The 13,140-nt window shown below is 53.1% G+C and overlaps 1 protein-coding gene across 3 annotated transcripts in view; it reads left to right on the forward strand.

The window, feature by feature from the left end:
• The window catches only part of NEGR1 (neuronal growth regulator 1), a 199,534-nt gene that overhangs the window by 112,500 nt on the left and 73,894 nt on the right, over positions 1-13,140 (forward strand). For all 3 annotated transcript variants that reach the window (XR_009208130.1, XM_040073481.2, XM_040073482.2), the window contains exons 3-4: positions 3,965-4,090; positions 9,749-9,880. Coding sequence is in view for 2 of the 3 variants with exons in the window: in XM_040073481.2 (XP_039929415.1) it covers positions 3,965-4,090; positions 9,749-9,880 (258 nt within the window). In the remaining variant the exon portion in view is untranslated. The remainder of the gene's footprint in view (positions 1-3,964; positions 4,091-9,748; positions 9,881-13,140) is intronic.

The following is a 13,140-nucleotide window of genomic DNA, read 5'->3' on the forward strand; positions in this document are numbered from 1 at the left end:
AGGGTCCCCAGAGGTCCCCAGAGGGTCCCAGAGGTCTCCAGAGGGTCCCAGAGGTCTCCAGAGGTCCCCAGAGCATCCCCAGAGTGTCCCCAGAGGTCCCCAGGGTGCCACTGCTGCCCTCGGGGCCGGCAGGGAGGGGAGGGACCCCCACGGCCGTGGGCACAGCCTGCTGCTGCCAGGGGTGCGCCGGAGGAACGGCGGAGTTGTGGAATTGGGGAGTTGTGGAATTGGGGAGTTGTGGAATTGGGGAGTTGTGAAATTGGGGAGTTGTGAAATCAGGGAATTGCAGAATGGTGGAACTGTGGGATTTCGGAATTGTGGAATTGTGGAATTGCAGAACTGCAAAATTTCAGAATTGCAGAATTGCAGAATTTTGGAATTGTAGAACTGCAGAATTGTAGAATTTCAGGATCATGTAATTGTGGGATTGCAGGATCGCAGAATCGGGGAATTGTGGAATTTCGGAATTGTGGAATTTCATAATTCTGGAATTGCAGAATTGCAGAACTGTGGAACTGTGGATTTGTGGGATTAGGGAATTCTAGAATTGTGGAATTTCAGAATTGTGAAAGTGTAGAATTGTGGAATTGTGGAATTTCAGAATTGCAGAATCGCAGAATTGTCGAATTGCGGAATTGCGGAATTATGGAATTCTAGAACTGTGGAACTGTAGAGCTGTGGAATTGTGGAATTTCAGAAATGCAGAATTGCAGAATTGCAGAATCATGGAATTGCAGAATCGCGGAATGGTGGAATTGCGGAATGGTGGAATTGTGGAATGGTGGAATCGCGGAATGGTGGAATTGTGGAATGGTGGAATTGCGGAATGGTGGAATTGCGGAATGGTGGAGTTGTGGAATGGTGGAATCGCGGAACGGTGGAATTGCGGAATGGTGGAATTGTGGGAGGTGTCGGCCCAGCCAGGACCTCCCTGACCACCAGCTCCAAACCCTCTCCCAGCGCACCGGGCCGTGTTCAGCAAGGGTTCTCCACCTGCCTCGCGGGCAAATCCCGAATGAGAGGATCCCGGGGCTCTCCCGAGCCTCCTTTTCTCACGGCTGAACGTTCTCTCAGCTCCCCAGGCCTCTGGTCACACGCCCTGGCCAAAAAGGGGAAGGTTTGAATTAAAAACATTGTGCAAAAAGGGAAGGGATCTCTTTAAAATGCTAACATTAAATTAACGTTTTAATTTAAACGTTAGAAAAGAAAAAGCCAGATTACTGCAAAGCACTTTCCATCTCGGACCCCCTGCACCAAATTTACTCGGGAGTTTAATTCCTCTTTCATCCTTGTTTATGATCTCATTTCTTCGGCCCTGCGTTAATCCATTTACTGAATAAATGCTTATTTGCTGCTTTATTTAATTTTTTCCCCCTGACCTTCACAGCTCCACGTGATCTGGGTGGGAGGCAAGAGCTGCTGAAGTGGGGAGTAGCTCTGTGACGGGTTTAAGTGTGCACTCCAAGCTCAGCAGAGCAGATTTTAAATGCCAGATCTGCTCCTAGACCAGAGTCTTTAGAAGTGTGGGAAGAAATACAGACACAAAACAAACACATTTTTAATTCTTAATAAATATTAACATTCCATTCTGATGCTGCACGTATATTTGAGCCGTAATTACTAAATTCCACAGATTTTTTAAGTGATTCGAATGTAATGATCCCTATCAGCCAGTAAATAGCAGAAAAATTAGCAGCGTACTGATACAGCAGAAATCCTGATTTGTCTCAGGCTGTGAGGCTCCAGAAATGCAATGGAAGCCAATTTCTATCCTGGGAAGGATGATCTTCCTAGGAAATCGCTGGCAATAATAACATCCACCATTTGCCACGAGCCCCAGATCAGATTGTGCCACCTCTGTCATTTGACAGGATTACATTGTGCAGCAGGGCTGCAGCTCTGCGCTTATTTGGGGGTTGTTTTAATTAATGGACCTCTCAGATTCATTTATTTTCTAATTCTATTCTGGAAATGCATGGATGCTGTGACCTGCTCAGTGTCATTGTAACGAGACTTCCAGACATCTTCAACGAGGTTTGATTTAATTTCCTCGCTGTAAAGCCCAGATTAAAGAAGAGCCCAGTCAATTAGGAACGGAACAAAGCTCATACTTAACAGGAAATCACTTAATCTGCGCTCTGTAAGTCTGGAAAATTCTCCACCTTCTACCATGTCACGGCTCCAATCTCCCCTCAGAAAGACTGGGAAGCTCCTGACGGGAAGCCCCAAAATGTAACAAAAGCCTGCAGGTTTCTTGTGGATCAGATCTTGGCGGCTTCAGCAGCAGCTGGAGAGGGTTTGTGCCTGTCTGACAGCCTGTGCTGGGCTGGAGCCCAGCTGGGAGAGCTGCAGAGGGGCTGGGGACAAGGATGGAGGGACAGGGAATGGACCCCAGTGCCAGAGGGCAGGGATGGGTGGGAGATTGGGAATCAGGAATTGTTCCTGAGGGTGTTGAGGCCCTGGCACAGGGTGCCCAGAGCAGCTGTGGCTGTCCCTGGATCCCTGGCAGTGCCCAAGGCCGGGCTGGAGCAGCCTGGGGCAGTGGGAGCTGTCCCTGCCATGGCAGGGGGGCACTGGAGGGGATTTGAGGTCCCCCCAAGCCCCAGCCCAGTCTGGGATCGCACAGTTCCACGATCCAGCAGTGCCAGGCAGCTGTTGGATGCAACTGGGGTTGGGCTCTCCCATCCCAAGGCTCCAAACAGCTGCAGGAGAATTGATGGAGTTGATTCGTCCTTTGGGTGAAAATGTTCAGCGCTGGCACTCACAGGAAGGAGTAAAAAATATCTTTGGAGGAGTAAATTCCTCCTGTGTGCCAAGAGCTGGAGCCTCCTGCCTGTGTCAGTCCCTGCGGCAGCCGCATCAGGAAATTTGTAAAATGGGAGGAATTCCACAGCATCCTGGGGCTCCCAGGGGCAGGAGGCTCAGGAATGTGCTGGAATGTTTTGTTGACTCCAGCTCTCGGTCAGAGCTGCAGGAGCACTGGCACAGGTGGGTTGGACACGGTTAATTCCAGAGGAAAGGGACAGTGGAGCTGCCGAGAGCAGCATCTGCTCTCCCCCCGCTGTGCTCACTGCCTCGTTAGGAAATTGGGAAAAACATTGAATCAGCTTTGTGAGGCGGGGAGGCAGCCCAAAACTCTTAAGGTGTTTGGGATTTTGGAGAAGAGAAACTGGGATCAGCCTTCCCCACCCCTCTCCCATGGACAGAGCTCCTCTGCTAATTAGAAATTCTCCCCACAGAGTTTTAATGGCTTTGCTCACAAAGGCAGAGGCACAAGCACTGGGAATGAGAATTCCCAGCTTGTTAAAGTCTGTCTGACCCCAAATCAGGGAAAGGGTCAGGGAAAGGGCTGGAGAACATCAGCAAGGGGAGACCCCAAAGCACCCAGCCCCAGCTGTGCTGAGGGAGTACAGCCCCTGCTCCAGCCCCCGAGCGGATGTACAGGCACAGGTTCGGGACGGATTTGGGCTGGGACAGCAAAACCAGGGAGACATTTGGGAGAGAAAAGCTCCATCTGGACAGCTCTTGTGTCAGGAGAATGGACGAGCCCCAAAGCAAGAGGAAACAACAAAATAAATGTGTTTTAACCTTTCCGTGAGCATCTCAGACTCTCCAGGTGCACATGGAGTGGCTGGAACAGCATCATTAATTCTTACAAGTACCAGAAAAACCGAATTTTGTCTTCTTTGCAGACTGCCAGGAGCAAGCTCAGCCTTCCCTTAAGCAGGAGCATCCATCTTCCCGGGAGCTCTCCTGCAGCTCCCGCTTTGCACAAACAGGGGAAACTGCTGCTTTTTGGCTGTGGTGTTTGGAATCCAGGGCCGAGCTCCTGCAATGTGATGGAGGGGGCTGCGCTCCCCCAAACGGGGCTGTGCAGCTTCCCTCCCAGCCCTGCCTGTGCTCTACCCCTGATGGTGACCCAGGCAGCTGCTCCCCTGACGCCTCTGTCCCTGTCTCTTTGCAGTGTCTCCCAAGATATTCCGGATCTCCAGCGACATCACCGTGAACGAGGGCAGCAACGTCACCCTGGTGTGCCTGGCCACGGGGAAACCGGAGCCCTCCATCTCCTGGAGACACATCTCCCCCTCCGGTGAGTGCCGGGGCACGGGGGGCGCGGGGAAACCCGGGCTGGGGCCGTGGCAGAGCAATAAATAGATGGGACTCTGTCACCGAGACACACAAAGCAGCCACACGCAGACAAGAGGTTTCACAGAGCAGAGGTTTCTCCATCCAGCCCAAAAGCTGAAATCCAGCGGAGAGAGAGCCTCTTTGTTTTATTTCTTACTTTTTATACATCTGTGGGTCTAGCAGAAGATTGGCTTCTGGGGTTTTTCACCCCTCAGCCAAGTGGCTAAACCAACTGTCAGTTACAATTGTTTTCAGGTTAGAAATGTGCAAACAAAGGACAGGGAATGAAAAACAAAGGATTTGTTTATGTTACATCTGTGGGAAAAGGTAGAAAACTGCTCTTAATATTGTACAATAACTAAAAAGATCTGACTCCATTTATGAAAATCAAAAGGCTATAAAAACTCAGAAAAACCGGAGTAACAGGACTCGGGTTTTTTTCATGTAGGAAACCCCATTCTTTACTTACAAAGCTCATATTTATACAGTTTCCAAGGACATTTGTCTTGGTTTTGGAAAGGCAGGTGTCTGCTAGGGAAGGGAGGAGCCTCTCTTAGGATGGAGAATGTAAACCCCCTTCCTCTGAATTATTATAATTATAATTATTATAATTTTTAAATAAAGGGGCTTTTGGGCAAAGACATGGGAATAGGAATAACAGTTCTTTACTAGGAATATTAAAAATACAAATGTAGTAGTACAAAAAGAAGCAGGGGCTGTGGGGAGATCGCTGCTCTGGGAATGAGGATCTGGTGCTCCTGAGAGGAGCTGCTCCCCGCCCTGTCCCAGCTCTGTCCCAGGCAGGGCTGGAGCCTGTTCTGCACTGGTTCTCTCGCCGGGACTCTGCAGCCAGAACCGGCTTTGCAGTGAGGGATTTCTTTGCTCCCCCAAGCCGTACAAAATCCGTGTAATTACAGGCAAGAAGGGTTCCGTGGGCTGCCGCTGCCTCTCATCATCCTGAGGAACAGTTGGCTTTACAAAGCGAGATCTGGGAAAAAACCCTCACTTTTGACCTTTAAAACAATGACAATGAATTGGGCTTGAAGTGTCCATCAAGGGACTGGAGGAAAAATTCAGTTGTAGCAGAAAATGGATTTTAACTAAATGTCAAATAAAATTTTATTGGAAACCCTGGTGGTACTTTGGATTAATGGCTTAAAGCATTTGAGTGGCTGCAGAAAGGAGCTGGGGTGGTGTTCCTGGAGGAGAGGAGAGTGATTGCACTCAGGCTGCAGCAGGGGCTGAGGGGGAGGCAGAGCATCCTCATCTGCAGCTCAGGAAAGTGAAGAGGTGGCACTTGGGGACGTGGTCAGTGGTGGCCTTGGCAGTTCTGGGGGACAGCTGGGCTCCGAGGGCTCGGAGGGGCTTTCCAGCCCAAATTAAACTGTGGAAATTAATGCAGGGAATCAGGAGGGCTCTCAGTGACCCCCTGGTTGTGTTCCTTGCTCCAAGCCCCATCCAAGCCGGCCCTGGACACTTCCATCCCCAGTGATCCTGGGATTCTGCGCCTTGGGACGTGCCCTGGGTGTCCCCTGGGGATTCACAGACACAGCTGGCTCTGGAGGGGGGGAACACAGGCTCCAATGACTCCTAGCTCAGGAATCCTGTCAGATGTGCTGGCAGCAAGGCTGTTGTGGCAGGGAGCGCCCCAAAGGCAGCAGGATGTTCCCGTGCCAGGCCGGCAGCTCCGTGCTCAGGCGCCGACAGGCACAAAGGGCACCGCAGCCCTGCTCACAGACACAGCCCGGGCTTCCTAAAACCAGGAAATGCAGGAGAGAGAGAACCCTGGCTTTGTGCCGTGGTTGATATTCCGTCTGCAGCTCCTCGCCTCCCTCCACGCATCGGCTTCATCTGCACTTGCTAATTTCTGCCCGTCCTCGCCGTAATTCCCAGCGGCACTAATGAGGCTCCCAGGCAGGCAGCGTCTCCCATCCAGCACTAAATTATATTAACGAAGCATATTTAGAATATTCTCAAATTGTTTGTCAAAGCTGCTGCTAAAAGATAAGGAACTGAAATCTCTGAATACAAATGACTCAATGTAGACTAATTCCGGGATGTGATCACGATTTACATCAACACAGCCTCGACTCGCATGAGGTCGGATTCAATTTTTCTGAACAAGAGATAAATTGAACCTTTCGCCGGAATAAAAATAAAACGCATTTCAAGGTGATTTTTAAACTTAGTCCGTAAATTATTGGCCTGGAATCTTTATTGCGCACGTTTAACTTGCAGTGATTATGTAAATGCAGGCGTTATATAAATATTCATCACACGGCCCCATTATGTAAATCCGCCAAATCTCCCCACTCAGCGTAACAGCGTCGGGCCGCGGGTTGTAATCTCCAAATCTGTATTGTTGAAATGTCACCCGAATAAATTGCAGGTATTACTTATTTTGTTCTGACATTTCCCGGCAAAGTGCAGCATCGATAGTTTAGGAACGAAGGCAGAATGCTAAAGGATGAAGCCCTGCCGGGAACCCCACTCCAGCCGTGTCCCACCGATGCTTGGGAAAAGCTCTGCTGGCAGCAGCAGCAAATCTCGGGGATCTCCTGATAAAACGTTCCTCCTTGCTAAAATCCGGGTGCTGTGCAGCAAAATTCTTTTCCACGTTGTTTTTTACAAAGGTTTCCTGAGGGGAGTTTCCCCCAGCTGCAGAAGGAACGGGATGGGATGGGGTGGGATGGGATGGGATGGGATGGGATGGGATGGGATGGGACGGGGAGGCAGTGACGGCACACAGGGCAGTGGATTTAAGGTGAAGGAGGGTGACTTTGGATCAGACACTGGGATGGAATTCTGTGCTCTGAGGCCCTGGCACAGGAATTCCCAGAGCAGCTGTGTCTGGATCTCTGGATCCAGGGATCCCTGGCAGTGCCCAAGGCCAGGTTGGACATTGGACTTGGAGCAGCCTGGGACAGTGGGAGCTGTCCCTGCCCATGGCACAGTGGAATGAGATGGGATCTTAGATCCCTTCCAACCCAATCCATTCCAGGATTCTGGGGATCCCTGTTTGCTTGCAGTTTCATATTTTCCCGTTCTTCCCAGCTCTCACAGTTTTATCTCCATCATTCCTGCTCAGCAATTTTCCCAAAGCAGGGGGATGAGCAGGGTGTAGGGACAGGCCTGCGTCTGGAGGAGCAGGGCTCCAGACTGGGAATAAAGGCAGATTTTCCATGTGGGATGGGAGGCAGATCCTTGGCACCGGGACACTCGGTGTTCATTCCGTCCACCACTGCAGAACACTCCTGCTCTTTGAGGGAGAAGCAAAAGGGATTTAGAAAAGTCTCCCTAAATCCCAAGAAGCAAACCCAGCTGGGTCTGAGGCAGCTGCTGGCGGAGATTGGGCTCCTCCTGCCCCGGAGCCAGGACAGGAATGAGAAGGGCTTCGGTGGAGTACGAGTGCTTCAAACCTGGATTTCCAGGCTGCAAATCCTGAACTGACAGGAATTATTATCAGATTTCCAGGGCTTTGCGTGTGTACAAAGAGAGAACTCTTAACATCCTCCATCTCCTGCTTACGGATGGTTTTAAAGCTGAAGTTTTAGGAAGAAGTTTCTGGCTTGTTTCTCTGTCCTCGCTAAGCCCCAGACAGGGAGCAGATGTTTCTGGGGAGGTGTTCCCCCCACGGCAGAGCAGTTGTGTTCTGTGGGGTCTCTGATCAGAGAGGAGCTGCTCAGCCCCGTTCCTGTTCACACAGGAGGGAACAGCCAGAGAAAGGCTCCCAGGGGCCAGGATTTCGGGGGTGAGGAACGCCCGTGCCTTGTGTCAGGTGGGGACAAACACAGGGCAGCGCGGAGCTGGGTCAGTGCTGCTGGTGGGAGCAATTCCTGAATGTCCCAGGGCACAGAGCAGACACAAACACCAGTGTTCCGGTTTGGATCTCAGTCACCTCCAAGCAGGGAAATCTGTGCCCGCCCTGGGAATCACCCACGGACTGTCCTCACTCCTGTGTGACACCGAGACCCCACTGCTGTGTGACACTGAGATCCCAGTCCTGTGTAACACTGAGATCCCACTGCTGTGTGACACTGAGATCGCACTGCAGTGTGACACTGAGATCCACTGCAGTGTGACACCAGGATCCCACTGCAGTGTGACACCAGGATCCCACTGCTGTGTGACACCAGGATCCCAATCCTGTGTGACACCCGGATCCCACTGCTGTGTGACACCAGGATCCCAATCCTGTGTGACACCAGGATCCCACTGCTGTGTAACACCAGGATCCACTGCAGTGTGACACTGAGATCCCAACCCTGTGTGACACCGAGATCCCATTCCTGTGTGACACCAGGATCCACTGCAGTGTGACACCGAGATCCCACTGCAATGTGACACCCGGATCCCACTGCAGTGTGACACCAGAATCCACTGCAGTGTGACACCAGGATCCCAGTGCTGTGTGGCACCAGGGTCCCAGTGCTGTGTGGCACCAGGGTCCCAATCCTGTGTGACACCAGGACCCCCCTCCTGTGGGTTCTGTGGCCAAGGACAGATGTTAATTACTGGATCCTGGAGCTGGGACCAGCTGCTCCAGGAGCGGCTCTGGTCCCCACAGCTGTCCCTGAGCCCTGGCCCTGCTCCACCCCGCGGGGCAGGAAACCATCAACGCTCGGGGCTGCTGCAGCTTTGAGGGCACGAGTCGGGGAGTGCTGGGCTGCTTGGGGCTGGAAGGGATTTAAAGCTCACCCAGTGCCCCCCCTGCCACGGCAGGGACACCTCCCCCGGCCCAGGCTGCTCCCGGTGTCCAGCCTGGCCTGGGACGCCGCAGGGACCCAGCTCAGCCACAGCTGCTCTGTCCTGTGACACCCACCGGGTACAAACTGCTCTGTGTATCTCGGGCTTGTCGAGCTTTGCTGTGAGACTGGTCAGGAGAGGACCTTTGGTCAGCTCCAGGAGCCGGAGGGGTTCCAGCTCACCTTGGAGCTGGGGTTCCCTTGGCTGTGTGTTAAAATCCCTGGCTGCTGGGCAGATGTGGAATTTCAGGTGTTCAGCGCTGTGAAAAACAAGGTTCACTTTCTCGGTAAAATATAAAGAGTTTAATAAAAAGACCATTAGGAGACAGAAATAAAGCAAAATATCAGTTATGGCCGGGTGACCTGGCATTCAGAGCAGAGGTTTAAAAGGATCACTGTGTTACATATTCAATAGACCCGAAGCATGGTTCAAACATTCCTCTTGAGTTTGAATTTCTTCGTTCAGTTTCAACTCCCCCCTCACTATTTTATCTTGCAGATCAATCTGCCAGTGGTTCCATTCAGTCTCTCATTCTCTGATAGCACAGGTTTAAATAAATTCCTTCTTGGAGCTTTGGTTCACTGCTCTCTTCATCTGGATAACTCAGGAATGCGGGAGGACTCCCTCCATCCTCCGGTTTAGATGTTACAAAATCAGTCTTTACTTTTAACACTATGCTACAACCCCCCCAAAAATATACACGTTCATCACATCACCACTTCTAAACCCTGTTAGTGATAAAAGAAACTGGATTAATCCAGTAAACCCTTCACACAGATTTCACCGTAACGTTTGCGAAAAGCCCGCTTTGCAATCCGCGTTTACCGCAGTGCCGAGCCTGCAGTAACTTCTCTCTGCCGTGGTCTCGTTCCAGCCAAGCCCTTCGAGAGCGGGCAGTACCTGGACATCTACGGAATTACCCGAGACCAGGCTGGGGAGTACGAGTGCAGCGCAGAAAACGATGTCTCCGTCCCAGACGTGAAGAAAGTAAAAGTCACAGTGAACTGTAAGTGCAGCCGTTTGTTTGAGAAGGAGAGTCTGGAGCAGCGAAGCGCAGCTGCTGTGCTTGTCCCAGGGCCTGCGGGAGCTGCGCTCTGGCCACCCGGGCGTCGCCACGGGGGCCACGGCGAGCTCCAGGTGCGGGCTCTGGTTCGTGGGTGATGCTCCGGGCGGGCTCTGGCCGCTGCGGGTGCTGGGCTGAGCCCTCCCTGGTTTGTCCTGTCGTGGTGCTATGGGTGACACGAGGGGAGAAGCTGCTGGTGTCACTGGCTGGGGAGCGGTCTCCGTGGGAGTGGGAGCCGCTGCAGGGAGGCAGCAGGGTGTGGAGCAGTCCCACGGCAGGCAGAGGGGCCTGCGGGGCCCCGGGTGACACCAGCAGGGCTGACCCGCTGGAATTCCGCACCAGGGAGGGGCTCTCAGCTCGGGGCCGAATCTGATTTAGCACTCAGCCTGATGTGAAATGTTTCCCTCCGACACGTGTGAAAACACAGGCAAGACAATGTCAACAACTTCTGTTGTTCATTCTAGCAATTTTCCTTGGTTAACTTCAATTACGCAGCGTGTAATTTGCTCCTGGTTTTGGAGCCGCTGCGGCAGCTTTGCTGGTCACAAATATGAGATGTCAGAGCTGTGTCTCCCCCAGGGACCTCGGGCCAGCTGCTGTGGGCAGCAAAGCTCCTCGTCCCCTGTCACTGTGGGGTCACTGCTGTCACCTGGGGCCGTCACCGCTGCCCAGATCTTCTCATTCACATGGCACCAGGGCTCCTTGGGGATGTGGGGACAGTGCAGTGACAACTCTGGAGGAGCTGGGTGGTGCTCCAGCATTCCTTGGGCACATGGGGACAGTGCAGTGACAGCTCTGGAGGAGCTGGATGGTGCTCTGGGGTCACTTGGGCACATGGGGACAGTGCAGTGACAGCTCTGGAGGAGCTGGATGGTGCTCTGGGGTCACTTGGGCACGTGGGGACAGTGCAGTGACACCTCTGGAGGAGCTGGATGGTGCTCCAGCATTCCTTGGGCACGTGGGGACAGTGCAGTGACAGCTCTGCAGGAGCTGGATGTCTCTGGGTGCCAGGGCAGTGCCCTGGGGCTGGCTGCAATGCCAGGCTCGGTGTGACAGGCGGTGGCCCTCGGTCACAAGGACAGAGCAGGCTCTGGGGCTGCTCTCGCTGCTGCTTTGCCCTCCCTGCTGTGCCTGCACCCCCTGGGCTTTGCTGGGCTCCTGGGAGCCGGCAGAGCTGCGAGCACAGGGCTGTGTGGGAGGGAGAACACTGGCTGGTGTCTGGGGAAGGAGCTCCCTTTCTGTTGGGTCAGTAGGTTCTCCCTGTAAAGAACCCTTGTGCAGACCCCGGCCAGGCCTGCCCTGGGTGTTTTGGGGTGACATCTCCGCAGGAGCCGATCCCCAGGCGGCCTTTGATGTCACACAGTCCCAGCAGGGAGCTCAGCCTGGGTTTAGCAGAGCAAACATCGCCTGCGTTATTCCGCATCGGGGTTTTAGCAGGGGGCAGAGCAGCTGCCGGAGCAAGGGAGAGGCTCATCCTGCTCAGAGGTGTTTGTGATCTTTGCCTCGTTTAACAACCCCAGTGCACGTGGTGAACACAGGGACTCTCTCTTGCCTCCCAAGACAAGACCTAGAGGTGCACAAGCCCCAGCCTGGGTGGGAGCTTGGGTGGCCAAAGCCACAGCTGTGGTGATGCTCTGCAGGTCCGTTCCTCCCCAGGAGCTGCCCCGAGGCGGGGTGCTCAGGCCTGGCTGCAGCCCTGGGTGTCACACACCAGCCTGAGAGCAGCAGAAACGTGCCCTGGGCTGCTCAGCCACCCAGCCGGGTGATTACTGACAAATAAAGGGTCAAAACCAACGTCCCAGAGCCGCTCTTGGTCCCAGTGCTGGCAGTGTCCTTGGCCAGAGCGTGGATGCACTGATGTCGTGTCAGACTCAGGCAAACTTCTACGTCTGCACTGGGAATACGCAGAGCGATTTCTTTTTTTTTTTTTTTTTTTTTTTTAATAACTTCTCCCAAGTTATTTAAACAGAAGGAGGGGGTGGGAATCTCGTGGCAGCAGCGGAGCTGGGCTGTGGCTGCAGCTGTGCCAGCGTGTGCACGTGGCCGGTTTGTCCCCGTCAGCTCCCACAGCCCCGCTGGGCTGGGGACGCGTCCCAGCAGCTGAGCACCGAGCCGGAGCGCTGGCACCATCCTCCTGCAGGCGCTGTGCGTGAGGAACTCGCAGTGAGTTCATTTCTGAGTGTAAATCTGGAATGTTCTTAGTGATAGAAATCGAGAGGCAGCCCTCGGCTCCTCTGGCTGGGCAGATTCCTTTGTCAAAGGTTCTGTCCTGGTTCTTCAAAGAGATGTGTTGTTTCCATAACAAACCGGGAAGAGCAAGGCTTTCTCCCCAGGAATTCCATCCTTTTATTTGGTGCCTGTGGATGCGGGCCAGTGGTGGCCTTGGCCGTGCTGGGGGAAGGTTGGACTTGATATCTTGGAGGGCTTTTCCAACCTAAACAGTTCTGTGAGTTCTTTGCTGCTGCCCCCACACACTCCTAGTGACATTCCATGGTTCTGTTCCTGGTGACACTCCATGGTTAAATTCCTGGTTCCACTCCATGGTTTATTCCTGGTGCCATTCCATGGTTTATTCCTGGTGCCAATCCATGGCTCCACTCCTGCTGCCATTCCATGGTTTATTCCTGGTGCCATTCCATGACTCCACTCCTGGTGCCATTCCATAATTTCACTCCTGGTGCCACTCCATAACTCCACTCCTGGTGCCAATCCATAACTCCCCTCCTGGTGCCATTCCATAACTCCGTTCCCGGTGCCACTCCATAACTCCACTCCTGGTGCCATTCCATAATTTCACTCCTGGTGCCATTCCATAACTCCACTCCTCGTGCCATTCCATGGTTTATTCCTGGTGCCAATCCATATCTCCATTCCCGGTGCCGCTCCATGTCTCCCCTCCTGGTGCCATTCCATAACTCCACTCCTGGTGCCATTCCATATCTCCACTCCTGGTGCCATTCCATGGTTTATTCCTGGTGCCATTCCATGGCTCCACTCCTGGTGCCACTCCATAATTCCCCTCCTGGTGCCATTCCATAACTCCATTCCCGGTGCCATTCCATAACTCCACTCCTGGTGCCATTCCATATCTCCACTCCTGGTGCCATTCCATGGTTTATTCCTGGTGCCATTCCATGGCTCCATTCCTGGTGCCACTCCATAATTCCCCTCCTGGTGCCATTCCATAACTCCATTCCCGGTGC

The sequence above is a fragment of the Hirundo rustica genome, chromosome 9 (genome assembly GCF_015227805.2).
Source record: "Hirundo rustica isolate bHirRus1 chromosome 9, bHirRus1.pri.v3, whole genome shotgun sequence".
NCBI lineage: Eukaryota > Metazoa > Chordata > Aves > Passeriformes > Hirundinidae > Hirundo > Hirundo rustica.